At 39.6% G+C, this 25,160-nt stretch overlaps 1 protein-coding gene across 4 annotated transcripts in view; it reads right to left on the bottom strand.

Annotated features, from left to right (window-relative positions):
* LGI1 (leucine rich glioma inactivated 1) overlaps window positions 1-25,160 on the bottom strand; it is a 38,442-nt gene that overhangs the window by 4,229 nt on the left and 9,053 nt on the right. For 3 of the 4 annotated variants that reach the window (XM_047072651.1, XM_047072652.1, XM_047072654.1), the window contains 3 exons: window positions 14,589-14,660; window positions 14,420-14,491; window positions 2,860-2,931 (listed from right to left, as the gene is read on the bottom strand). In XM_047072651.1, the coding sequence (XP_046928607.1) occupies window positions 2,860-2,931; window positions 14,420-14,491; window positions 14,589-14,660 (216 nt within the window). The remainder of the gene's footprint in view (window positions 1-2,859; window positions 2,932-14,419; window positions 14,492-14,588; window positions 14,661-25,160) is intronic. The other variant, XM_047072653.1, reaches the window with a different exon arrangement.

Below are 25,160 nucleotides of genomic sequence, written 5' to 3'. Positions count from 1 at the left end.
TTATTCCCTCTTGGATCAAAGGCAGCTCTGTCTAGAGCTGTGTGTCCATAGAAATATAGTGTGGACTCTATACATAATTTAAAATTTTCTATAAACACATTAAAAAGGTAACAGGAAATAGGTGAAATTAATTTTAATAATATATTTTATTTATTTTAAAATGATATTTTGCTTAGTATTTCACACAAAATATTATTATTTAGATGTGTAGTCAATACAAACATTATTAATGAGATAGTTTACATTTTTAAAAAATAGTAAGTCTTTAGAGTCTAGTGTGTTTTACACTTAGAGTATATCTCAATTTGGATGCTAAATTTTCATCAGAAGTGTGTGATATGGATTTAGATTTCATAAAATTTATAGCTGGAAACAATAGTTTCACACATCCAAGTTGTTCCAAACATAATTACATTTTCTTCCAATAATTGAACTCATTTAAATTTAGTTTTTGGCTTAATTTTTAAAAAATTAAGGGGGCGCCTGGGTGGCGCAGTCGGTTAAGCGTCCGACTTCAACCAGGTCACGATCTCGCGGTCCGTGAGTTCAAGCCCCGCGTCAGGCTCTGGGCTGATGGCTCAGAGCCTGGAGCCTGTTTCCGATTCTGTGTCTCCCTCTCTCTCTGCCCCTCCCCCGTTCATGCTCTGTCTCTCTCTGTCCCAAAAATAAATAAATGTTGAAAAAAAATTAAAAAAAAAAATTAAGTAAAATTTAGGGGCGCCTGGGTGGCTGTTGGTTAAGTGTCCGGCTTCAGCTCAGATCATGATTTCGCAGTTCGTGCGTTCTAGCCCTGCTTCAGGCTCTATGCTGACAGCTCAGAGCCTGGACCCTGCTTCAGATTCTGTGTCTCCCTCTCTCTCCACCCCTACCCCACTCACACTGTGTGTCTCTCTCCTTCAAAAATAAACATTAAAAAAAAATTTTGTAATTAAGTAAAATTTAAAGTTTTGTTCCTCAGTTACACTATGAATGCTGTTTGGTGACCACATGTGTGGCTACCATATTGGACAATGCAGGTCTAGAGGATAGAATACAGTGCTTATTATATCATATTTAATTAAATCAAGGGAGCTATTTGCTTTTCTTCTTCCTCACAGCTGTAATTCATTCTGATCCTACTCCATGGTCTACAAATTGAATTTTAATAGGAAATGACTTCGACACAGCAGAGTTAACTCAGACATACAACAACTCATGTCTGTAATAAACTATACAGAATGGGTAGTTCAAATTTCCACATATGATCCCAACTCACCAAGTTTTCTGTTTATTTGCATTGCTTTTGTTCGGAAATTCCAGGTCCTTCCTAAAACCCTTCTTGGTCACACGGAATTCCTAAGATAGGTATTGCCTAGTGTTCACACAGCACATGAGTAATTTTTAAATGTTGAAGCATTTAAAAATGCTTTTGGAGGGATACATTCAAGAAAACCAAGAAATCCACTAAAAGACAACTTGGCAAGGATCCTTGTACTTCTTAGATAATTCTTGATTTGGGCATCTCAGAGTAGGCCCAAGAGGCCAAATCCATTATGGGATTTCCATAGAGGTTGAGCCAATTTCAAGTGGGTTTTTTTGTTGTTGTTTGCTTTTTGGGTTTTTGTTTTGTTTTGTTTTGTTTCTAGTGTGCAGTGTTGGCTGACACCAGGATGGGCCAAAGGATGGTGCCCAAATAAGCTGTATCCCCAAGTCTGTCATAGCATATCATCTAACCTCTAAGACATTCCCAAGACTGACTTCATCTCCCAAGAATACTCTGACCCAGAATAATGAGTATCGGTTTTTCTGGGTGATTGTAAACCAGAACGGATAACTGTGGTCTGTCTGAGACTCTCTTGGAAGTGTCCTGATTCTGGCACTCTCTTGGAAATAAACCATCATTCAGGAATTGGGGTAATAGGCATTGAGGAGGGGCTGGGGAAATACCACAAGGAACAAAGAAAGTTTTTCATTAGCTTACTGATTTGAAGTTAAATACTAGGTTTAGGAGAAAATACTTGACTTAGATCTTTTGTCATTGGAGAAAATTTGTTTTGAATGTATATTCTATAGCAAAGTACCTGAATTGATAAGAAGAAATCATTTGGTTTCATATATTCTTTCATTTGTTCCTGTATCTATCTTATGACATTTAAATACCCTTCTAATGTCTGGAAAGCACTTAATGAAGCTAAATTGCTTTTGAGAGGATTAGGCGTATATTACTTGCTTTGCTTACAGCAAAATATACAAATTCCTTACAAAGATCTTTCACTCTGAAGCTTAAAAGTCAAAGTTTGAAAGCTCTTTTGTTTGAAAAAGGGTCAAAAATAATTAAGTTCATTCCCTTCCTGGGGCTTAAGCCAAATTCCTGGGGATTAAGCCTAGAGTTGTTGTTCAGTCTAACTAGAGAAAAGGCAAACTTGCCTCCCTTCCCCCACTTCCTGTTCCATTTCTCTGTTGATTGACCAACCCATGGGTGTAACCTTTCATCTGTACTCGGTCAGTTTCCCAGACTCCTTTATGTTTTTCCTTTGTAGCCCCATTTCCTGGAACTCATGTGAAAAAAGGCATCTTGAAACTTCACTCTGGGCCTCCTCTTCCCACACCCTCAAAGTCCCTTATCAGCACTACCTCCCAGAGGACACACACTTTGTCAAAGGAATGCCTGGGCACCATATATTCAGAATTTCCAGTGGGAAATATCATAGAAGGCTCCAACATTAGTTCAAGTAAATTTAAAATTTAGGCCAATTTAAAATTTAAAATTTAAAATTCTAACTTAATTTTAAAGCCAGTTACGAATTCTAATCCTCAATACCAGGCTTCTTTGTTAACAACTGTGAATTAATTAATCAGTGATTTCTTAGGTCCTCTTACACATTCGTTAAAGAATCCAGGCCTTTGAAAATATCTTTTGGGAGTGTCTGGAGATTGTTGTTTGCAAGGCTCCTGGAAGAAAAAAAAAAAAAAAAGAGTGATGTAAACTATAGTCATAAACTAAATAAATGCATTATGATAAAACTTAATTATAAGTTCCTTTTATTCTTTCCCGACTACACTAAATTACTTGCAGTACCTTTTCTTCTCCTTCTTCTAAGATACTACTCAGTTTCCTACTATCATATTTTCAATTCTTGGTCTCATTGCTTCAACACTTGCTCAGTGTTTATGGCACTTTATGTGTCATGGTAAAAAAAGAAACTAAGAAACAACCCCCACAATGCCAGCAATAAAATGATACTGGGCATTGATCCTTCTATGTAGAATAGAATATGAGATTCATACTCTTGGACATTCAGTCTAGGGGATGTGTCCCAAATGATGACTAACTAAATGTTTGACAGTGCCCTTTTCCCCTCACACTCAGGCTGCCCCTCCTCCTGCCTCTCTCTTCCTCAGGTGCTCTAGACAGCAACTGAATCCACAACTGATAGTGCCAATAGCTCTAGAGTTTGAGGACTCTGTCTAACTTACCTCTCTGCCAGCATATCCTTTCTTCTTTCCAAAGTATATACTCCCTTTTTACATACATTCATTCGACCTCAGGAAACAGCTTTCTCACAAATATCCATCCATCCATCCATCCTCTTTAATCATCTCCTCTTTCCTTTTCTTCCAGTTCTTGTCTTATTGTCACAGGAATTGTTTTTCTCTATTTGTTCTTTCATGAATCACTAGAATGATTCTAATCAAAGCTAATGAGTAGAAAATAGTCCTGATACTATCAAGAAAAGAGAAATGTGTCCATACTACAGAAGTGTGGACATAACAAGGAGTGAGCCTTGCATGATAGGAAGGAATGTAGGTACTGGTAATTTTTTATTTTTAACCAGCATTGTATATATACATGTTATATACTTTTCTTATGATTGCTTTTATTCCACAAAACTATTAAAAACAATTTAAAAAATAAAAAAAATTTTAATTAAATGAAATAAAAAGAGCTTATGTGTTTGGCCTCCAAAGTCCTTGAAAATTCACTCAAATTCCATTTAAAACACACTCAAAACTCTTCTTGTCTTCCACCTGCTCTAATTACTATGAGATTTCTCAAGTGCAAACATTCAAGACTTTCAAAACCTATTTTTAAGTTAATTTTGTTGTTTTCCTGAGTTTTAGAAATTACTACTAGATTGGAAAACTCTTTTCAATGGACCTTGGAACGTAAGAATAGGAACTGAATCAGAATGTTCCGGTCTCAATGACAGTCCATTATATAAAGAAGGGCACAGCTTTGGAGTCATCCTGAGCTTGGTTTGAATCTTGACTCCACTCTTTCCTGGCTGTGCGACTTTATAAATCTTCCTCAAGACTCAGTTTTTTCATTTTTAGGGGGAGGTTAATAATACCTCATGTCATAAGATTGTTAGAAAAAGTAAATGGGATAACTCAGGAAGGCACCTGGCATCTGGTCTACTCTCAACAAAGGGCAGCAGGGAGGTGGGGAGAGGAAATGAAGGAGAAGGGCTTCTGTGTGTACACTGCTCAGGAAACAACATTTAGAAAACTGACCACATGAAAAAACTACCATGACTGTCCACCTATTTAGTATTAATAAAATGTTGCTAAAGAAGACTTTTCAAGAGAATGTCTCCATAATTCACCTTTCTGAATTCTCTTGAATTAAGAGATTTCCTAGTGTCTTGGACAAGTCCAGAGTCATTCCCGAGTTATGTGTCTCAATTTATTTTCTGGCACGATGTGTCTTTAAGTTCTCATGCTAACTCCTACATGGGTGAAACCAGCACAAACTACACCTGGCTGCAGGGCACAAGGTTGGAGGAGGCTGGATCATAGGACAGTGGACGTGAAATGAAGAAACAGACAAGTCCTGAATTACTACTGCCACTAGGGTTGCCCAGGAAGAGATACCCTGTTTGTATTGCTGCCCAAAGCAATTATTTTATTTTATTTATTTTATTTTATTATTTTATTTTATTTCAATTCATTTCATTTCATTTCATTTCATTCCATTTGATTCCATTCCATTCCATTTCATTTCCAAGGCAGTTCTTCTAAACAGTGAACAAATCTGGGAGTTCCACTTCCTGCCCAAAGGATGCATAGAGCTCTAGGCCTCACATACCCAAGGTGAAGGCAACCACAGAAGCAGCTGGTAAGACACAGACTTGGAGCTACAGGCTTCTGGGGTAGAGACACATCATTTTTCCATGACAAGATGGAGGACTTTTAATTCAACAGAGTTGGGGGATGGGGCCGATGAAGGCAGGTTGACCTGATGGGCTGTAGAATAAGGCTTTGTGCCTCTTGAGGACTTCTTGTGACAGAGAGGCTCTCACTCTGGGGACCAGAGGGTGGGACAGCATAAGAGGTGCCAAAGGCAGAAGTGATGGATGGATTTACTGCACTCAATGTGACTCTTTCCCTGTTCCACTGCCAAAATTCAGTGAAATACTGACTCACAGTGGACCGTTTCTGAAGGAGATAGGATGGAGCTTCATGCCTAGGTTTGGTGACAGGGAGGCATGAGAAGTCTGCCTGGAATCCTAAAAGAGGCAGAAATAAGTGGAAGACTCAGAAATGAGAGGAAGGCTTCCAGATGCCAGAGGCCCAGGAATTGGAGTTCAGACAGCTTCCCTGAAGCCTTTGGGAGGCCTCAGTGACAGGGTTCACATTTGCATAAGAAGAAAGCTGCAAGAGGGAATGGAGCAGAGAATGTCTTAGGAAAGCAAAGCTGACAAAGCCTGGGAATTATTCTGCAAAACAAATGTAACTGGGCCCTGATATAAAGCAGCCAGTGCAGGCTGATGGGCACATGGTGAAGGATGCACAGGGCACACAGGAGATCAGAAGAGTCTGCAAAGTGAAGAAGAGAAATATGAAATGCTTCCACACATTTCTTAGCTGGCCAGTTAAGAGTATTTTCCAATTTACCAAGTAAAGAGAATTGGAATTATGTTGAGACCCACTGCACAACTGGGGAAAGATAGTTAATCTAGAATTATCTAGAGTAGAAAAGAATTGGAAACAACCTGCATGTCCGTCAGTAAGGATTGTGTGTAGTTAACATGGAATATTTTGCAGGAGATTTTAAATTTTTTTTTTTAACGTTTATTTATTTTTGAGACAGAGAGAGACAGAGCATGAACGGGGGAGGGGCAGAGAGAGAGGGAGACACAGAATCGGAAGCAGGCTCCAGGCTCTGAGCCATCAGCCCAGAGCCCGACGCGGGGCTCGAACTCACGGACCGTGAGATCATGACCTGAGCTGAAGTCGGACGCTTAACCGACTGAGCCACCCAGGCGCCCCTTGCAGGAGATTTTAAAATATGAGGTAGATCTCTACTATTTGACATGAGATTATGCCTAAAGGAAAACAAAAAGCAGGGAAATTGGAGAATAGTAAATAGAAGATAATCCCACTTGGGGAGGGAGGATATGTGTCTAACGATCCATAAAGGTCTGGAAAAAGATATAATCATTTACACTTAGAATCTTTTACTTTTGCTATGTAAACATCTGGATTGTAAGAGTTTTTATCATCGAGCATGTATTGTTATTCTAAATTCTAAATTCAGAAGAAACAAAGGATAAAGTTGAGGTTTTAAAAAGACCCCATTGCTTAGTATATGTGTATGTAATGGTTCTGTCCAGTGAGGATTTAATCATTCTAAACCAATTATTTTACTTCATCTGTAAGTTCTGAAGTTACTGGGCTGGAGTGTGAATAACTGTCATGGTCAGATGATGTCAACTATTTCATGAGATCAGTTTTAGGATGGAGCTCCCATTTTTCTCACAAGATTCCCACATGGCTTCAGGCCCTCATCCTCTGAGGAGATTTAGGACTGCAGTCAGTCCAGATTTGGAGCTACACCTCTGGGTTCCTTGCACCAGCTGAAACTCAGCTTTGAGGAAGGCCTGGAGCTTCCAAAACCATCATGGGTGTCTGGGGCTTATGGGCAATTCTCTGAGAGACTTGGGAGGTGGGTGGGTGGGGTGGGGAGCTCCTGAGGGGTCTGGGCCAGGGCTGCTAGGAAGAAAAAGTAGCAAGTCCCTGATGCTCCGGGAAGCCTGCTCAGCATGTGGTTCTTAGGCAGAAAGGGTGAAGATTTCATGCCTATTAGGTTACTGAAACAGCTAGAGATATTGAGATAGGGTTAGGGTTAGAGTTTTTAGACTTGATGTTAGGATCATTTGATTCTTCAGATTCCATCTCTACATTGAGTCTTGCTACTGGAGAGCAAAATGGAAAATCCAATCCATTAAATGTTCTCAGTTTCTCCTTTCCCTCCATCTTCCCCCTGTTTCATGAGTAACAGCTTCATATTATTCCCTTTTCCCTAATAGCTGCTTTGGTTGAAATATGATCTCTGTCTTTTGTAAAACTGGCTGTCGCTTTCATACCCACATCAGTGTAGTAGTTTGGGTGCTGGCTTTGTCTCAAGTGGACGAGGGCTTCCATTTGAGCATCCTCACTGTCAGGAGTGTGCCTTTTACCAACTTAATTTAACCTCTCTCGATTTCTGTCTCTACATCTGCAAAACTAAGTAAAGAATACCAATTTCATTTATTGTGAAAATTAACACAAAAAACTACTAATATTTTTATAAACACACTTTTGAAATAGATTCCAGGGAAAATTTCTGCATCTGCATGTGATTTTTTAAGCCTTATGTCAGATAATCAAGGCACAAAACTAATCTGTTTCTTGGTTGTTGTCAATGCCAGTGATACTTAATACCTAAGCACTTTTATTATTTTTTAAAAATTTAAGTTTATTTATTTATTTTGAGAGAGAGAGAGGCAGGGAGGGGCAGAGAGAGAGGGAGAGAGACACAGAGAGAATCCTAAGCAGGCTCCGTACTGTCAGCACACAGCCCAACATGGGGCTTGATCTCACAAACTGTGAGATTATGACCTGAGCCAAAATCAAAAGTCAGACACTAAATCAACTGAGCCACCCAGGTGCCCCAATATCTAAGCACTTTTAAATGCTCAATTCAGGAGGTTGAGATCATCTATTTTCTTTGCCTCTCTGAGTAGACAGAACTTTATGCCTTGGTATTTTTAAGTGTCTCATCTTTTACTGATGTATATAAAACATACACATTTATTAGTGATAGATATGTCACTGGCATATATTTTTTCCTGATATACATATATACACATATATGCATATGCGTATATATGTATACATACATATGTAATAACACATTATTATTTCTTCAAGAAAATTTGGAAAGTATAAAAATTCTATTTTTCAAGTGTAAAACAATAACCATCCTGCCAATTACTGTTAAGATTTTTGTCATATTTTGGGGTGCCTAGGTGGCTCAGTTGGTTAAGCGTATGACTTCGGCTCAGATCATGATCTCACAGTTCACGAGTTTGAGCCCTGCATCAGGCTCTGTGCTGATAGCTCAGAGCCTGGAGTCTGTTTCAGATTCTGTGTCTCCCTCTCTTTCTGCCCCTCTTCCGCTCGTCCTCTGTCTCTTTCTCTTTCTCAAAAATAAATAAAAACATTTAAAGAAAGATTTTGTCATATTTTCTTTTAGTCATTAATACAGCGTTCATCTCATGGTGGTATTCATGTGGAAAGCAAGTGATTTCAGAGACACATGTTACTGTTCCTAAAGGTCTAGAGACCTTCTGTCTCCTTTCTGGTCCAGTGTGAGATGGCATGAAAGGGTGTGAGCTTGAACTGATGTGGGGGGCCTCCTTCTTCTTCAAAAATATGTTAGGTGGGTAAGGGTCAAATCATTGCTAGATTTTAAAACTAAATATGAGTATTATTAGGAATAAGAGGAAAACAAATTACAAGGCTGATGGAGAGAGAGGAAAGGAGTCAGAGGTGGCCCTAGAATTGTCAGGAAAAGACGTTCTGCATCGCATGACTGAAGGAAATCTGGGCAACTGACCAAGCCGACACTTTGCCTGTCTGCCCTCTTCATAGCTCCCTGGATTGGGCAGCAGAGTGGGGTGGAAATGACATGGGCCAGGAATGGCGTACTGGGTTTGAGCTCTGACTGTTTTCTTTTCTGCAAAGTGAACGATCACTTGGTCAGAATAATCTGCAAGTTCTATTCTAGCTCTTAAATCACATTTTTATACTTTTCACCTGTGAAAGGCTATGGCTTCATCTTTAATAATTATGAAATGATATGAGGAGGGGTAATACTTTAAGCCACATTGTTAAGAGTCAATGAGTTTGGTCACAGGTTTTTATAGGGAGTAGGGGTGTACCGGAATGTCTGAGGTGGGGAAGAGCGTGTTGGGGATAGCACTGATCAGGAGAGGAGTGAAGACAAGGCAAGGAAAGGTTTGAGGATATATTTCATCAATGTTAATTTGTTCTAGGTTGATTCTGTAGTTAGTACTGGAAGGATGCTTTTCTTATCACTGTATTCCTAGTACCTGGTACAAAGTAAGCCCTTAGTAGATACTCAGATATGAATGAGGCAGGCTGGAGTGGAGGAGTAGAAGGGCACCAATCTAGACAAAGAAGAGTAGAAGATGCTTCTCTTAGCCCCCTTATACCAAGACACTGAGTTAGGGAGAAAGTACAAAGCCCTGTGAACTGCCATTGCCATGCACCCCCACATCACATAGACCCACTGCTCACAAAGAGCCCTCCCTCCTCTTAGCCTCACCCTCACTTAGCCTCACTCATTCCAAAGCAATGTGGAGGCTCTTTAAAGTGTGCCTTCAACTAAGCACCATTCTCTAGTCTTGGTTCAGAGTCTGCCTTAGAAATATTCTTTAAGACACCAGGAAATTACCCAACTGAAAGTCTAGTTACCTTGAAACTAGCTGAGTAGGGTCAAGCATTCCCAATGGCAGACAGTCTTTCTTTCCCAACAGAGGGGATGACCATTCCCTCCACTTTGGTGTCTTCCTGGTTTACCTGAGAAAACCTGTGATTATGACTATGGAACCTACTGGAAAGTCTTGTCTCTTAAGGCAGACCAGACTGTCTCAGACAGCACATTTGTTTCAGTGCCATTGGGCTCTGCTGCTAAGAAACATCACCCACAGCTATCTGGGGTGCTCCCAGCCTCCCTGCAGTGCAGATTCTCGTCTTGAGTTGCTGTCTGACTGAACTTGTAGTGCTTCAAGTGCAGTTATTTTCATTTCAAACAAAACATTTAAAGGGGATAAATACATTGCAGCATTTGGAATCTTGATCCAGAATGAATAGAAGTTAGGCAGTGAGTTTAATTTATCCCTACATAATGGTGCTGACTGCATACCAGACTCTGTGCTAAGCACTTTGCATAGATTAACTCGCTTGATCTCATGATAACCTTAGGAGTTAGGTACTCCTAAGTATCTTATTGTTTCCTGTCGCTATTTTTACAGATTATTATCACTCCCATTTTACATATAAGAAATCTGAGGCACAGTGGAGTTAAGTGACCTCCTGATATTCCACAGTTGCTCAGGCTTTGAACCCAGGCAGTCTGGTGGCAGAGATCACCCTCAGCCACTGCATCGCACTGCCTCCTTGCATGTATGTCATTGTGAAGGCATCCTGCCTGACTGATTGGGGACACATAGGCACCCTGAGTTTGAGGACTGCTGTATATACCTTTTGCACCCCTACAGTGCTGAGCAACCAGCAGGTGCCCCACAACACATACAGATCGATGACAATTTTCCCCAAATATTTATATATATATATGCAAACAGACCTGCCTCTATTGGGCCTTAGTTACAAACACATATGTGATACCCAAGGAAATAATTATGAAAAAGGCTCATGGGTATTAACAGAAATACACAATGTTTACAGATTTCATCATCATTGGCCATAAAATATTTTTAATGCATTTTCCCCCTGATTTCAAGAGTAATGCACAGTCATTAGAAAAATTCAAACCTTGTTGAAATATATAAACTATTCAAACATTCAAGTTAAACATGTATAACATTGGGACAGTCACTCAAAATAAACTAATAGATAGTGTCCCAGGATTTGACTGGCCTTATAAGGACTGAAATGTATTCACCCTACTCTGAAAGCTAGCTTGAGGGGGAGTGTGTATATACAGTAACTTTTAAGTTGTCTATAAATCTCTCTTTAGAAGTTAAGTTTCCTGAGATAGATGTATAAGAAGGTAAGGTAAGTGTGCTGCTTCCTTAGGAACTGACTGAATGTGTATATGCTCAGGTGGAGCAGAGTGGAAGCCAGCTGGACCTAAAAGTATATGTCTCATCCCAACTATTTGCATTTGGAGATGAAGAGTGAGGCTAGGGCTCCTGTCTTCAGGATCTTTTCCTTCTTTCCTAGTCATATTTGCTCCTCAGACCATGTCCTGTGGGAGGATCCAGGCAGCTCGATCAAAGCTTTCTGGTCCTGACATAATGGGAGGGCACGAGACGTCTTATTAAAGACCCCAGGAAACTTCTGCTTTTACTACTAGCTGGGGAGCAGCTTAAATGCAGGTGCACCTCCATGTTCTCATGTCACTGTGGGTAGTGCCACTGTCCTGTCTCTTTTGTAAGGTCACCAGGAGACTATAATGAGGTCAAGACCTGAAAAAACTTGGTAAACTCTTCCTCCAGTATGTGCAATTTAGAGGGTCAGGTGATCATTCCTCACTGATTCAGTGCTTGCCTTTGATTGGAAGACTTGGTCCGAGGTGGAGGAAATTGCACTTTGAAGCCTAAAATCTTAAAAAGGACACTAATGGCTCCAACAGATGCCAGATTTATTTATAGGTGGTAAATAATGGAAAATGAACTTGACGTGCTGAGCAGTCAGAGGGACATTTAGGCTTCAAATCTTCCCTACCCATCTCTCCTTGAAAGGAAAAAAAGGAAAGGAGAAAAGAAAAAAAGAAGAAAGGAAGTAAGGGAGGAAGGGAGGAGGGAGGGAAAGGAAGAAAGGAAGAAGGGAGGGAGGAAGGAAGGAGGGAAGGAGGAAAGGAGGGAGGGAGGGAGGGAGGGAGGGAGGAAGGAAGGAAGGAAGGAAGGAAGGAAGGAAGGAAGGGAGAAAGGAGTACAGCTCAAAGAATGGCATAACTGGAAAGGAGAATATAACTTGGGGACAAAGGCACTCAGTGAGTAAATATTTGTTTGTCTAATTCCTCTTGCCAGGCTGAGCTTCTCCAGGTTGGAATTGGATCTTATTCATCTTTGTGTGACACTTTCTTAAAGACTATTTAGGATGAACCATATGGCATTGCATTTTTGTAGATCAAAAACAGTCTAATATTGGCAATGCCAAATGAGTCAATCTGAGTATTAGATAAAGATGCAAGAGACCTAAGGGTCATATTCATTTAGTCAACTTTAACCTGTTCCCTCATAACACCTTCCCACCTCTAGCACCTGGTCAGAGAGGTTCGTCTTTCCTTTCACCATCTGACCCTTAAGATTCATGCCTCTGAATACTGACTTTAGTGTTCCCTTGAGCTTGAAAATGTCTAGATGTTAAGCACATGCTATACCAGTGTCCCCTTCTTATAATGGGCCTCATTATAACCCAAATTTCAATTCCCATTTCATTTGATGGACCTAACAGTCTGTAGTCAAACAAAATAGATGTTCTTCATTAGGGTGTGGTATAGATTTTTTTTCTTTTTCCCTTTGCTCCCCATCTCTAGCCTCTTTCCTTCCATTTTTTTCTTCCCCTTCTTTCCTTCCTTTCTCTCCCTCTCTCCTTTCATTAACCCTTCCTTCCTTCCTTCCTTCCTTCCTTCCTTCCTTCCTTCCTTCCTCCTTTCTTTCCAAGTCAGGCAATCCTTTAGACTGAAGAGAAGATACACTTGAGTGAACCAAGGGGAATGGCAAGACTTATACTGCAAGTTCCCAGAAAGGATACCTGGATCTTACATCCTTCCTTTAGCCCTTCATGATGCTAAGCATCACACAGAAGCTATGTTGAATGGGATTTATGTGAATTAAGAAGCTCTCAAGTTGAGGTCAAGACTTTCATTTCTTCTTCCATATATTTGTTTCTGTTATTTATCATTTTCTAAATAATGAGGTTTGGTGGTGTTTGGCTCTGTGATAAAATGACATAACATTTATACCATGCACGATTATTTTTGCATCACATTATATCATTGACATGCAGAACAGCCTAGCAAACATTTTTTATTATAATTACTTTTTACAGGAGACTTGAAAGGTATAATGATTTGTGCATAATACATCTGGCCATCAGTTCCCCCTTCCTTGTTGCAAATCCAAACAGGAGTTGAAACAAGGCTTGGTGAGAAGAAGCATTAGGACCATGTGGACACACTAGAATGTGGCTCAAAAGGCAAGTATTTTTGTCTGCCTTGTTCCCTGCTATAGATCCTGGGGCTTAGAACAGAGCTGATAGTGAGGTATTGTGTGGGAACAGGTTAAAGTTGATGGAGTGGCATTTGGATCTCCTGGACTTTTGTCTCAACATTAATGAGGCATATATTAGGCACTTGAAAAATAGCCTTGAATGGATGAATAATCATTACAGTTCGACTACTGATGCTATAATCCCATAGCTATTCAGTTCACTAGTCACATATCACCTCTAGGTCTCTGTTTTCTCATTTCTAAAATGGGGATTATTTTACTTATCTGGCAGGATTGTTAAAAGGATTAAATGAAAATCCATGTAAAGCAAATTGACCAACATAATAGTGGGGACTTAATAAATGTTAGTGCTTTTTCTTCCCATGCCCTCTAGCTTTCTTAAAAATACATTTGTGTGTGTGTGTGTGTGTGTGTGTGTGTGTGTGTGTGTGTGTGTAGGCGGTGGGGGAGGCTAGGACAAATAAGTTATTTTGTTCATGTTTTTCAAGCTTCCCAAACTCAGCACTATGCCATTTTAGGCTGGATATTTCTTTGTTGTGGGGGCTGTCCTGTGTATTGTAGGGTTTTTAAGAGCATTGCTTCCCTCTACCCACTAGATATCAGTTACAGCCCCCAGTTGTGACAATCAAACCTGTCTCTACATATTGATGAATGTTCCCTAGGAGGCAAAATTGTCTCCTGTTAAGAACAACAGTTGTACCTCTAGCCATCCATTGAATAATTAAACATTTAATTTATAAACAAGTTGTTCAGGTACTGTGTAGACATTGCTGGTGGGTATAGCATATATTTAAATGTATATAAAGTCAGGATTTACACAGAAAAAGAAAAACAGCACATATCAAATTAAGCTATATAGTCGATCCATAATTATCCATGAAGTGAGTAATGAAGTAGATAATTAAAAAGTTATTTCAGTCACACAACTTCCCTGCATTAGATTATTTTCCTAATTATGGTTGGATTAGGCTAATCCTATTAATAGTAATCAATTTCTTGGACACACACTGGCTGATAACAGGGAGATATGGCAAGTATGCATGGAGAGAAATCATTTGGGTTTCTTAAATTTTCATGGACTACCCATTAAGTGGGCGCTTTAGCCACAGATTATCAAACTGCATTGTCTATTAGTAAGCTTAAAAAGTAACAGCAACATTCATACTTACAGGTGAATTAAAGACTTTAGTCCCCGGAAAGTATGTCTTGAAATGGACTTGATGTTGTTGTTTTCTATGAATCTGCAATAAGTTATAATATTTGTTGTCAGACAGCTGTAGGAACCCAAGAGGACTTGTCCTGAATCATTATGTTAAAGAAAAGTTTTTTTTTACTTACAAATACTCTAGATGTGGAAGACCAATAAAAGCATCATCACTGATCACATCAAAGGAGTTCGATGTGAATAATCTGCCCAGGAAAAAGTACACAATGAAAACAGTTAACCTGACAGATTGTCAATCTTTGCTGCTATTATGTCTTAAAGAAATGAATGGGAGTTGTGTATGGAAAAGTATCTAGGTGTCTGTCTTCCACAGTGTTGTTTATTTAGGTAATCTTTGAAGCTTTTTTTTTTTACCCCAATTCTCTCTTCATCAGATACTCATAGAGTCTTCATGTCCCACTTCTCACAGTGATGGATGTCACATGCCCTGAGTAACATTTTTGAGATATAACTGGACAAGTATGACAGTCAAAGCAGCCAAAGCAACATTTTGCACATTTTTATGACAAAGACACTAACAGAATCTTTCCCTCTTGCTCTAGAAACTTCTGGAACATTCTGATCAGCTCACACAATGGTGCCTCAGGGTGTTAAGCCTGTAAGCCCTGGAAAAGTAGCTCCATCAAAGCCTAGTTTTGCTTTGATATCTCACAGTAGATAGGCCATCAACACTGGCTCAATGAACATCAACTAACATCCTTCTTAGATAATAGAACAGGCTGAAGATGGGAAACAGTGAGGCTTAGGAAAAGGTTTAGACCCATTTTATTACTAAATAGTTGGGAAAAAAACAGTTTCACTTGGGCACATTTATTTGCAATGTCAAAATCCACAAGAATTTGGTTTTGAAATTACTGATGAAAAGGAACATCAACCTGCAGTCCCAACATCCTGTTGAACAATTTGGAAAAGTTGCCAGCTTCTGAATGACAGGCTTAAAAGAGGTGATTATAGGCCAAATAATACAAAGATGAGGTGTTTTTTTTTTTTGAGTGAGTATTAATTTATGGAATTCATTAGATAAAGTGTTGATACAAGCTAAAAATAAAGTTTTAAATGTACTGGTGACAAATTTATAATGGGTTCAAGTGATGTTCCATCTACACATTAAGGCTCTTGTGTGGGGGAACCTCTTATTCCACTTGTAACTATTATCCAAAATGTGATCATGGTCATGGACTAGACCAGGTGTTTGACATAATTTGATAATTCAAATCTCATACATCCCATTTAACTGCACTATGTAAAGTCCAATATTCTCTGTTAGGAATCTTTTTGACTTACTTTTGAAGTCTAAGGATTAAAAATAATTGGCACTAACTAGCTTGGTGATTTCACCTCTCTATACCTGTAACTAAGGAGATTAATACTAAGAGATCTTACTTCCTGAACATTTTTGAAAATTTTGACATCTGGGATTGCTTCAGAATAATCAGGGGAGGGGAAAGCAGTGAGTTGGAGATGAATTGAGCATGACTGAGAATCTCTGAAGGTAAAACAGAGATACATGGAAGTGAAGTTTACTATTATCTCTACTTTTATATGGGAGGAAATATGAACCAAATAAATAAAACTAGATGCTCTGTTCCATTTCATCTTAAGCTATCAATCCTGGAGTGATGTTGGATTCTCTTTCTCTCCTCTTCCAACATCATAGCTTTATACTTAAGTCATTGACTAGACTCTGAAAAGTCAACACTGATGAATAATGATACTTATTAGATGCTTGTAGTTATTACAACAAATTCAAAGGTTTATGATTCCAGTCATAACTCTGGCACTTGTCTCTTCTTACTTCACAGTTGTGAAAAACAAGATTGCTCAGCTTTGCTCCAAGTAACATCCAAAGCCTTCCTCATGTTCCAGAGCTTTGTTTCATTCTGAATAGGCAGTATCAGTGATGGACAGAATAGAATAAGGCAAAAATAGATACTGAGAAATACCTCCCATGCTCACTGCTTTGCAAACTGCCCCGTGGTTGGGGCAGCCACTTCAAAACTGTACACTCTAAGTCACCAGAAGAAAGAGCTTTCAACACTAGTTCCCCTTATGTTGAAATTAGATGCAAAACAGAGCAGGAAATAGATATTAGTGGGCAGAACTTGCCCACGCATGTCAGGGAAATAAAACAGAGGATTCCCAGTAGAATTTGTATCTGCGTGTCCATTGCTTATCCCTAGCACCTGTAATACTGCCCATCCCATAGTGGACACTGAATAAATATTTGTTAAACAAAAGGAATTCAATTTACATTAACTTCTTGTCATTACTACATTACTAGATTGAATGTTCCTTAGAGCAGGGGCTTACCCTTATTTACTTTTGTGTCCCCAGCCCTGAGCACAGTTCCTGGTTAAATAATGCTTGTTGAACTGGATATTTCAAGGATTAAAATCTCTGGCTAAAATGGAAGCTACATGTAAAAATATGAATGAATCTCACAAACCTAAGTTGAGAGAAAGAAGCCAGAACATAATAAAAAAAAACCAAAACAAAAAAAACAAAACAAAATAAAAACAAAAAAACCCCACAAACCCCAGCAAGACTCGCTATACTGCCAGAAATCGAGATAGTGGTTACCGTTGGAGATGGGTAGTAACTGGAAGGGAGCTCAAGGGGAGTCTTTGGGGTAATGATAGTGCTTAGTTTCTTGACCTGGATGCTGATTACAAAGATATTCACTTTATAAAAAACCACAGTGGTGTGGAAGCAGGAATGAATAGGTAGAGCACAGAGGAATTTTAGGGCTGTGAAAATACTCTGTATGGTACCAGAATGATGGGTACATATTATCATACATTTGTCAAAACCCTAGAATCTACAACATCAGAAGTGAGCCATTATGTAAAGTAGGGACCCTGGGTATTAATGTAGGTTCATCAATTGTAACAAATGTCCCACTGTGGTGGGGGATGTTGGTAATGGGGGAGGGTATGCATGTCTGAGGGTAGGTGGTATATGGGAAATCTCTGTGCCTTTTCTTGAATTTTGCCGTGAACCTAAAACTTCTCTGAAAAACATTCTTAAAAAGTCATCAAGATAAACACTTAGTATATGTACACTTTTCATTATGTATATTACATTTCAATAAAAAAAAGTTTCTTAATAAAAACTAAAAAAAAATCACTCTGGTTAAGATAATAATGAGTATCTTAGTCTTTCAATTCTAAATTCAGTTGTGGTTTTCTAAGGACAAGGATTCTGTAGACAAAGATGTATAAAATTATACATACATTATAAATATAGTTGAATAGGCTAACCATTTTATTATTCTATGTATACTTAAAAGACTAAAAATCATGTTCTATAAAGAGGGTGAAACTCTGATCCTTAATTTTTATGAATTTCTTGAAATATGTTTGATTTCAATATTATGATTTGCCATTGGGCCAGTTGTTAAAGAATCCCACAGTCCCTGTTAAAAGGAAACTGTGCTACTCCATACCATCTTCACACATGACAGACCTAGAGCAGACCAAGCAGAGCACAAACTCTGTCCCTTTCCACAGATTACTAGGGCTAGGACTCATGTCTTTATCCAGAATAGCTGATCCTGGGGTCAGTCAGCCTCCCAAGGGCCAAATACCCTGGTTCAAAAGGCAAATTAGGCTAAAGATAAGTCCCTTTCTGGGTATTTGGAATCAGCAAACAGAGATGGAGCCAGCCAGCAGAGGAGCTGAAGGAGAAAGGACGCCTCAGGGTTGAGTTAGCTCCCTGGCAGGCAAAGTATGAGCCAGGCACACTTACGAGAGAGCAGAATGTGGAGGAGGACTTGCAAAGGGAAGGTTGTGTGAATGTTGAAGCAGGGGAGATGCCTAGGTCTGTGTTAGATCCTAAGCCACAGCTTCTTAATCTTGGTTGCACTTGGAAAGACCTGAGAAGCTTTAAAAATATGGTGGTAACTGGTTCTTACCCTGAGGGGTTCTAGTTAAATTCTACACTTGGGGTGTGGCCTGGTCATGAGGATGTTTAAAAACTCCTTAGGTGACTCTTACATGCAGCCTGGGCTGCATATGGTCTGCTTCCCTTCCAGGTCACTTACACTACCCCCTCTTTACCTGTGGTGGCTGAGAGAGCAGTTCGCTCCTTGTAGCAAGTCTAGTTGGAGCAGTGGCTCTGGGACATAGAGGTGCTGTGGATGGTCCTGTCCCCATAACTACATGTAGTAAGACTCTGCAGTAATATGACTCAGATTTGACAACCATGCTCACAAAAGCAGCATCATAGAAGGGTTGGTGGGGACCAATGTACCATCTGAATGAACTTGATACTCTGAGGCACAAATCAGAGATCTAGATCCCATAGGCTTGCCAAGCAGCCATCCTGTGGGTTGGTGTGGAGATAGTCTAGAATTTGCTCTTCACCTCTGGTCCTATGGGAACCTGTGAGGTCTCTGCCACTTCCTCTATTCTTAGGGAAGGAAAACATCAGGCATTTCCCCCTAGAGTTTTGGTAGAGGTGCACACAGGGATGTGTGTTGACCGATCTGACCTTGCCCCCAAAGATAATGCACTTATATCTCTTAGTCATCACCCTCATGAATTCAGTAAGAAAGGGGACTGTAGGAGGAATGAGGAGGACTTTATTTCCTCTCTGCAACCAAGGGAGTGTATGTTTCCTTACAAGAAGGAGATTTAGGAAGACTGTACATACCAACTGTTAATTCCAGGCAGGCAATAGCTCATTCTTTAAATGATGGTTGTTGCCTTCATAATAGCCTATATTTCATAGATTCTTGCTGGATTATCTTATTTGGTCTTTGGAAAAACTCTGTGAAAGTGGTAGAGGAGATATTAATATCTGTTTGACAAGAGGAAACTGAGGATCAGAGGGCTGTGAAAAGCTTTGCTTAAGGTCATGAGGCCCAAGACTCCTTGTCCAGTGCCCTGGTATTGACACACCTGGTAGCCTGTCAGTATAGGGTCACAAAATGACTTAATAGCTACATTCTGGCGGACAACCGTAACAACACTGTTCAGCTCATAGGGATTTAAGAAATACAATGAAACAATAATCCCCTTTTTAAAGGAACTAATTAATGTGAGTAGTCTCAAAGTGATATTAAAACCTTTTAAACCTGTATTTTTTTTTTCAAGTAAAGACTTGAAAACTTTTGAATGCAGTTTGGTGTATTCTGCTTATGAACACTATATGCTCATTGTAGAAATTCTGCAAAACACAGAAATGCTTAAAGGAAAAACTAAAGATTACATAATCATACTACCCAAAGATATTGATATGCATACATATGGTACATATTCTTTCTTTGCTTTTATTCTTAAAATGTTCTTTCCTACATAAAGATCAATGAACTATTACCTACATCTACCCCCTTAAAAAAAATTTTTTTTTAGGGGCGCCTGGGTGGCGCAGTCGGTTAAGCGTCCGACTTCAGCCAGGTCACGATCTCGCGGTCCGTGAGTTCAAGCCCCGCGTCAGGCTCTGGGCGGATGGCTCGGAGCCTGGAGCCTGTTTCCGATTCTGTGTCTCCCTCTCTCTCTGCCCCTCCCCCGTTCATGCTCTGTCTCTCTCTGTCCCCAAAATAAATAAAAACGTTGAAAAAAAAATTTAAAAAAAAAAAATTTTTTTTTAAACATTTGACTCCTTGATCCATTTGAGACTTACTTTTATGTATAATATGAGATGAGATACTGCCTTGATTCTTTCCTAAATACTTACCCAAATTTACTCAAAACCTTTTATTGAATAATTAATGCTCTCTCCATTTGTGAGTGTTGCTTCCTTCAAAGGTCTGCTATTTTATTGGTTTCCCAAGAATCAAATGTTGGATTTATTTATTATTCCAATTGCTTTCTAATTTATTATTTTGTCTAATTATTGTTTATTTTCTCTTGTTTTCCTTAGGATATTTAGCTTAGTGCTCAATTCATATATGTTTATTCTTTCTGATTTAAAATGAAAATATTTAGAAATATGACTTTACTTCTGATAATCTTTTTTTTAATGAAATATATACTTTTTATTGATAACACATATCACATCACCATCAAGAATGCTCTGACCTTGGAGAAGAGCACTTTATTTTATTTTTTTTCAATATATGAAGTTTATTGTCAAATTGGTTTCCATACAACACCCAGTGCTCATCCCAAAAGGTGCTCTCCTCAATACCCATCACCCACCCTCCCCTGCCTCCCACCCCCCGGTAATAATCTTTTCAAATTGCATATTTGATTTCCTCAAGCATTTAGAATAATATTCTTAAAATTCCCTATCAATGATAGTTTTTTTAAAAAAGCTTTCATGATTTTATTGTTAATATCGCAGTGGGAACAGAGGATGGTATCTTAAAAGTATCTGCTAGCCTCAAGCTCCAGTTCCTCCCTCTGGTGCCTACATCCAACTGCTTAGATGGCAGGAGGGTGTGTGTGTGGGGGTCGCATGTCTTCGCAAGCAATAAATTAACACCAAGGCCATAAAATTGTTAGGGGGTTCCTGGTTGAATTCAAAAGGTAGGACCAGAGCATTTAATTCAAAAGGAACAAAAAAGTGGGTGACAGGGTCAGCACGGAGCTCAGAGTCCTGAGGGAAACTGAGGTAACAACAGAGAAGTAAAGAAATGAGCAGAAGATCAGAGAATTAGGATCTAGCTACACTGGAAGAAGGTCAAGTTTCAGGCTGCCCAACGTCCAGCCAAGAGGCTGGAGATGGAAGTCCACAATAGCAAAAGGACTGGGCGGGCACATGTGTTGATGCCAAGACTAATGGGCCGCTGAAGTGGTTTCCTGCCCTGGTTCCTCACCTCTCCAGGGACAGCAGGAGGAGCACACTGAAGAGGGAATCAGGAAGACTGGCTCTTAATTCCCAGAATTAACCATAAATACTCAGTGTGGCCTTGAGACTTCTCCTGGCTGTGTTGTCAAATGAGGGGGCAAGACAAGGTATTTTAGGTTGTTTCTAACTTCAAATATATATGAATCTATGCTTGTAGCATTGTGGGCTTCATTCATGGAAGAGTAGGACTGGGCTCTGCATGGGGAGCTGCAGATAGCTGAATAGGAGGAGTAATCCTGCTCAGAAAATCTCCCCTAGTCTCCAACCAGACTGCTGATCTGGCCATGTGCCAGCATCCCCTGACTCTAATGATACCTACTACTTCAAATTCCCTCTAGTCACTTGTGATATCTCGATTACCATTAGAATTTTCATTCACACATCAGTGGCCTGCATTGTGTCTTCTAGGCCAGAGCAGATTCTTCTGGCTATTTGGGGTGGGGGGGTGGTGGAGATGATTTAGGAGGGGTCTCCCATATAATGTCCCCTCAGTAAAGACTACTCTGCATGAAGAAGAAAAGAGTGAGCAGCCAGTACTTTCACTTGGAGATGGCATTAATCAGATATAGACTAGAGAATCTGGTTTTGAAGCTTGTAATTGTCACTTATTATGTACATGATACATAAAGTAGGTGAATCTGTTTCATCATCTGTCAAGATCAGAATTATGATAACAAAAAGACTTCCTGGAAGATTCTAAGAATTACATGAGAGAATGTACGTGAGCATGTCTCCAATGCTTCTGCCAGAGAATAATCAAAGAGCATAGACATAAAACATCAGATCTGGAAGAGCCGTTAGATATAGTGAAGAACCTTAGTTTTACTGCTAGGGAAACTGAGGTCTAGTGAGATTGTCACCTGTCCAAGAGAACTGTTATGGGCATCGTCCAAGGAATTAACCAGCCATGGGTAGTGTGTGTGACACAAAAACGCACAATTCCAGGCACATATGCAACATGTGTTATATATGCATATATAGGTAAATGAGAGATCAAGCCACACAGGCTATAAGCTGCTAGAAGATTTAAGGGCATAGCTGGAAAGCTTGCCAACTTGTTTAGAGCTCACTGTGCTTAAATGATTCAGCCCCTTCAGTTACTAATATTCTCCTTTATCTAAAAGAATAGGGCTGGTTGAATGATAATTAATGATAGGCTGATGATTCACTTTAGTTAAATGCACATATTCTAAGTGCATGTGCCATGTGAATAATTTACACTTGAATATTTAAAAATATGTTTTTAAGACAGGAAAGCATTAAAATGGGAAGCATCACATATGAGCACATTATGTCACAGTTTTTTGGTTTTGGGGGTTTTTTGGTCTCTCATCCTTGCAAAACATTCTCAGTGCAATTCAGCTGACACTTAAGTAGACCACCACCTCTTCATCTGGATTGATAGGAAACAACCCTACTTTAGCTTCATGTAAATATGGTGGGAGGTGAGGGGCACTCCAGAGAGATATGTAGTTTACATCCTCCTTTTTTTTTTTAATGTTTATTTATTTTTGAGAGGGGGGAGAGGCACAGAGAGGGAGACAGAGGATCCAAAGTGGGCACTGTATTGACAGCAGAAAGTCCGATGCAGGGCTTGAACTCACGAACTGTGAGATCATGACCTGAGCAGAAGTTGGATACTTAACCAACTGAGCCACCCAGGTGCCCCCAATTCCTCTTTTTTAAGGTGAGAAAACAAGTCTCCATAAGTTAAGTGATTTACCTAAGGTCACATACATCTTTTATCAGTGGCAGGGCCAGGATTAGAATGTAGGTGTTAGAGTTGCAGGGATTCCCTTTGGAATATTCTTGGCATGCATACTAGCAAAGATTAGAGCATGAATCTACCTCATTGCTTTTATAGTCTATTATCTCTCATCCCAGGATAGTCAAACTTTTCCTTTCTAGGAGTTGGCATAACTAGTCAACAGCCCATCCTCCTGATGTTGTGTGTAAATTCAGCGTGTATTGCCCTGGTCTTGAAGCACCACGGAGAAGGGACTTAAATTTTAAGCCTATTCTGTGACAAGCCTCATCTTCAGCAGCTTGCCATCTATTAACTCATTTTAATCTTAAAATGAACATTTAATTTAGGTTTTATATTCTCCTCTTAAAATATAAAGAAAAACCAAAGTGAGAGAGGTGAAGTAATTTGAAGCCTATAACTGGCAGAGCTGGGATTCTGTGCTTAGACTGGTAATGGTTATAGGCAAGGCCACGCTTCCTCTTTTTAATCCCATCAGATCTGCCCACTTATCTGCTACAAATCTAGAACAGCCTTGCCCAGTTGTTGCCAGAGTATATTCCCTGAAATATGAGGCTTTATAGGGTTGAGAGATTGTACATCAACAACAACAACAACAAAAATCCAAGTAAGTCTGGGAAAAGTGAGTAAGTGAAGATAATTGAAGATAATCTTAATTACACTGATCTTTCTATCCTTAAACAGAGACTCTTCAAAAGGGAACGAAATATGCAATTTCCCAATTTTATTGATCATGGGACCCTTTTATCACTGAGCTTTATGTAAAACGAATATTCCATGGAACATACCCACAGAAATGTTGGATTAGCCATTTGGGAAATAGCTGTGATGGAACCTGCTCCAGACAAAAACGGTGAGAGTGTAGATTTAAGTTCAGGGGCATTTTTCCTTTAACATGCTGCAAGTGGTAATCTCCTTCTTCAGGAAGATGGAGCACCCACTGGGAGGTGCCCAGAGAAGCTGTGTGTACCAAGCTGCTTGACCAGGTGGACAGTGTGGCAGGGAGGCGTCCTCCCAGATCTCACACCCGATGAATCCACACTAACAAGATGGTCTGAGTTAGGCCTTATATGGAGATAAATGGTTTCATGTATCCTCCAAGATGGAATTCTTTGTACCTGCCTAAGCACTGCTAGCAAGGCTTTCTAAAAGAAGGTGGGGTACAAATAATCTAATAAAATAATATGCATACCAAAGGCATAGATTCCCAATATCCTATGAGATGTTAAGAAAAGTGAAATGACATGAAATAATTCCAGAGGCTTTTCTAAGCCCAAGTGCCTTGTGAATAGTCAAGGTGGGGGTAAAATGTGCAGTTTCCCAAATTTATTTGAGCACAGACGCATTTCTTTCAGGACAGTTGTTCCACAGGACACAGGTTTAGAAAATGCTGGTCTAAGGCATAACTTTAAAGTATATAAGTCCTTTTTCATTTACTATTTTTTTCCTCTCTCTCTTTTTTTCAAGTAAGGAGACCAGAGCTTACACATACAAATGAGAGTTGAATCCTAGGGAAACGAGATGTTCTTGCCAGTAATGCTGCCACTCTTTCAAAGGGCTTTTGAAACCCCTTCTCATTAATTGTGTCCAGGAATCAGGACACATTCCCCTGAATACCCTCATTAATGGCAAAGGTTGACCCTTTGAGAGGGGGTTGGATTTTGGGAACAGAACTGTGCAAAGTCCAGCCCGGTGATTCATGTTCAAGAGGAAGTAGACGAAAGTAATTAAAAGTGAGGACGTGGGTTTAAACCCCAGATGTGCCACTTAGGAAGGGTGAGACATTGAGGAGGTTACCTAAAACCCTTCTAGGACTCAGTGCTTCCTCTGTGGAATGGAGGTAATCATACCCCCTCATAGGGTTATTGTGATGATGAAGTTAAAAAAAAAAAAAGAGAGAGAGAGAGAGATCTATAAAGTGCTTAGCATCAGGCGATTCAAAAATGACAAACACCCCCTAAAAAGACTGCCTGGTTTTACTGCATGGCTTGTAAAGTGGCAGCAAAGACAATTCTCAGAGAAGGACCTAGAAATGCTTCTCCATGGAAGCATAGAAGGGAGGAATCTATGACCTTCCATAGGAATTCGCTGCAACTCCAGAGTTATTTGTACATACAAATTCTTG

The sequence above is a fragment of the Lynx rufus genome, unplaced genomic scaffold (genome assembly GCF_022079265.1).
Source record: "Lynx rufus isolate CCGP_SWC_20201006 ecotype Redwood Valley unplaced genomic scaffold, mLynRuf1.p SCAF_11, whole genome shotgun sequence".
Lineage (NCBI taxonomy): Eukaryota > Metazoa > Chordata > Mammalia > Carnivora > Felidae > Lynx > Lynx rufus.
The sequence above is the reverse complement of the archived record's forward strand: the minus strand, read 5'-3'. Positions and strand labels throughout refer to the sequence as shown.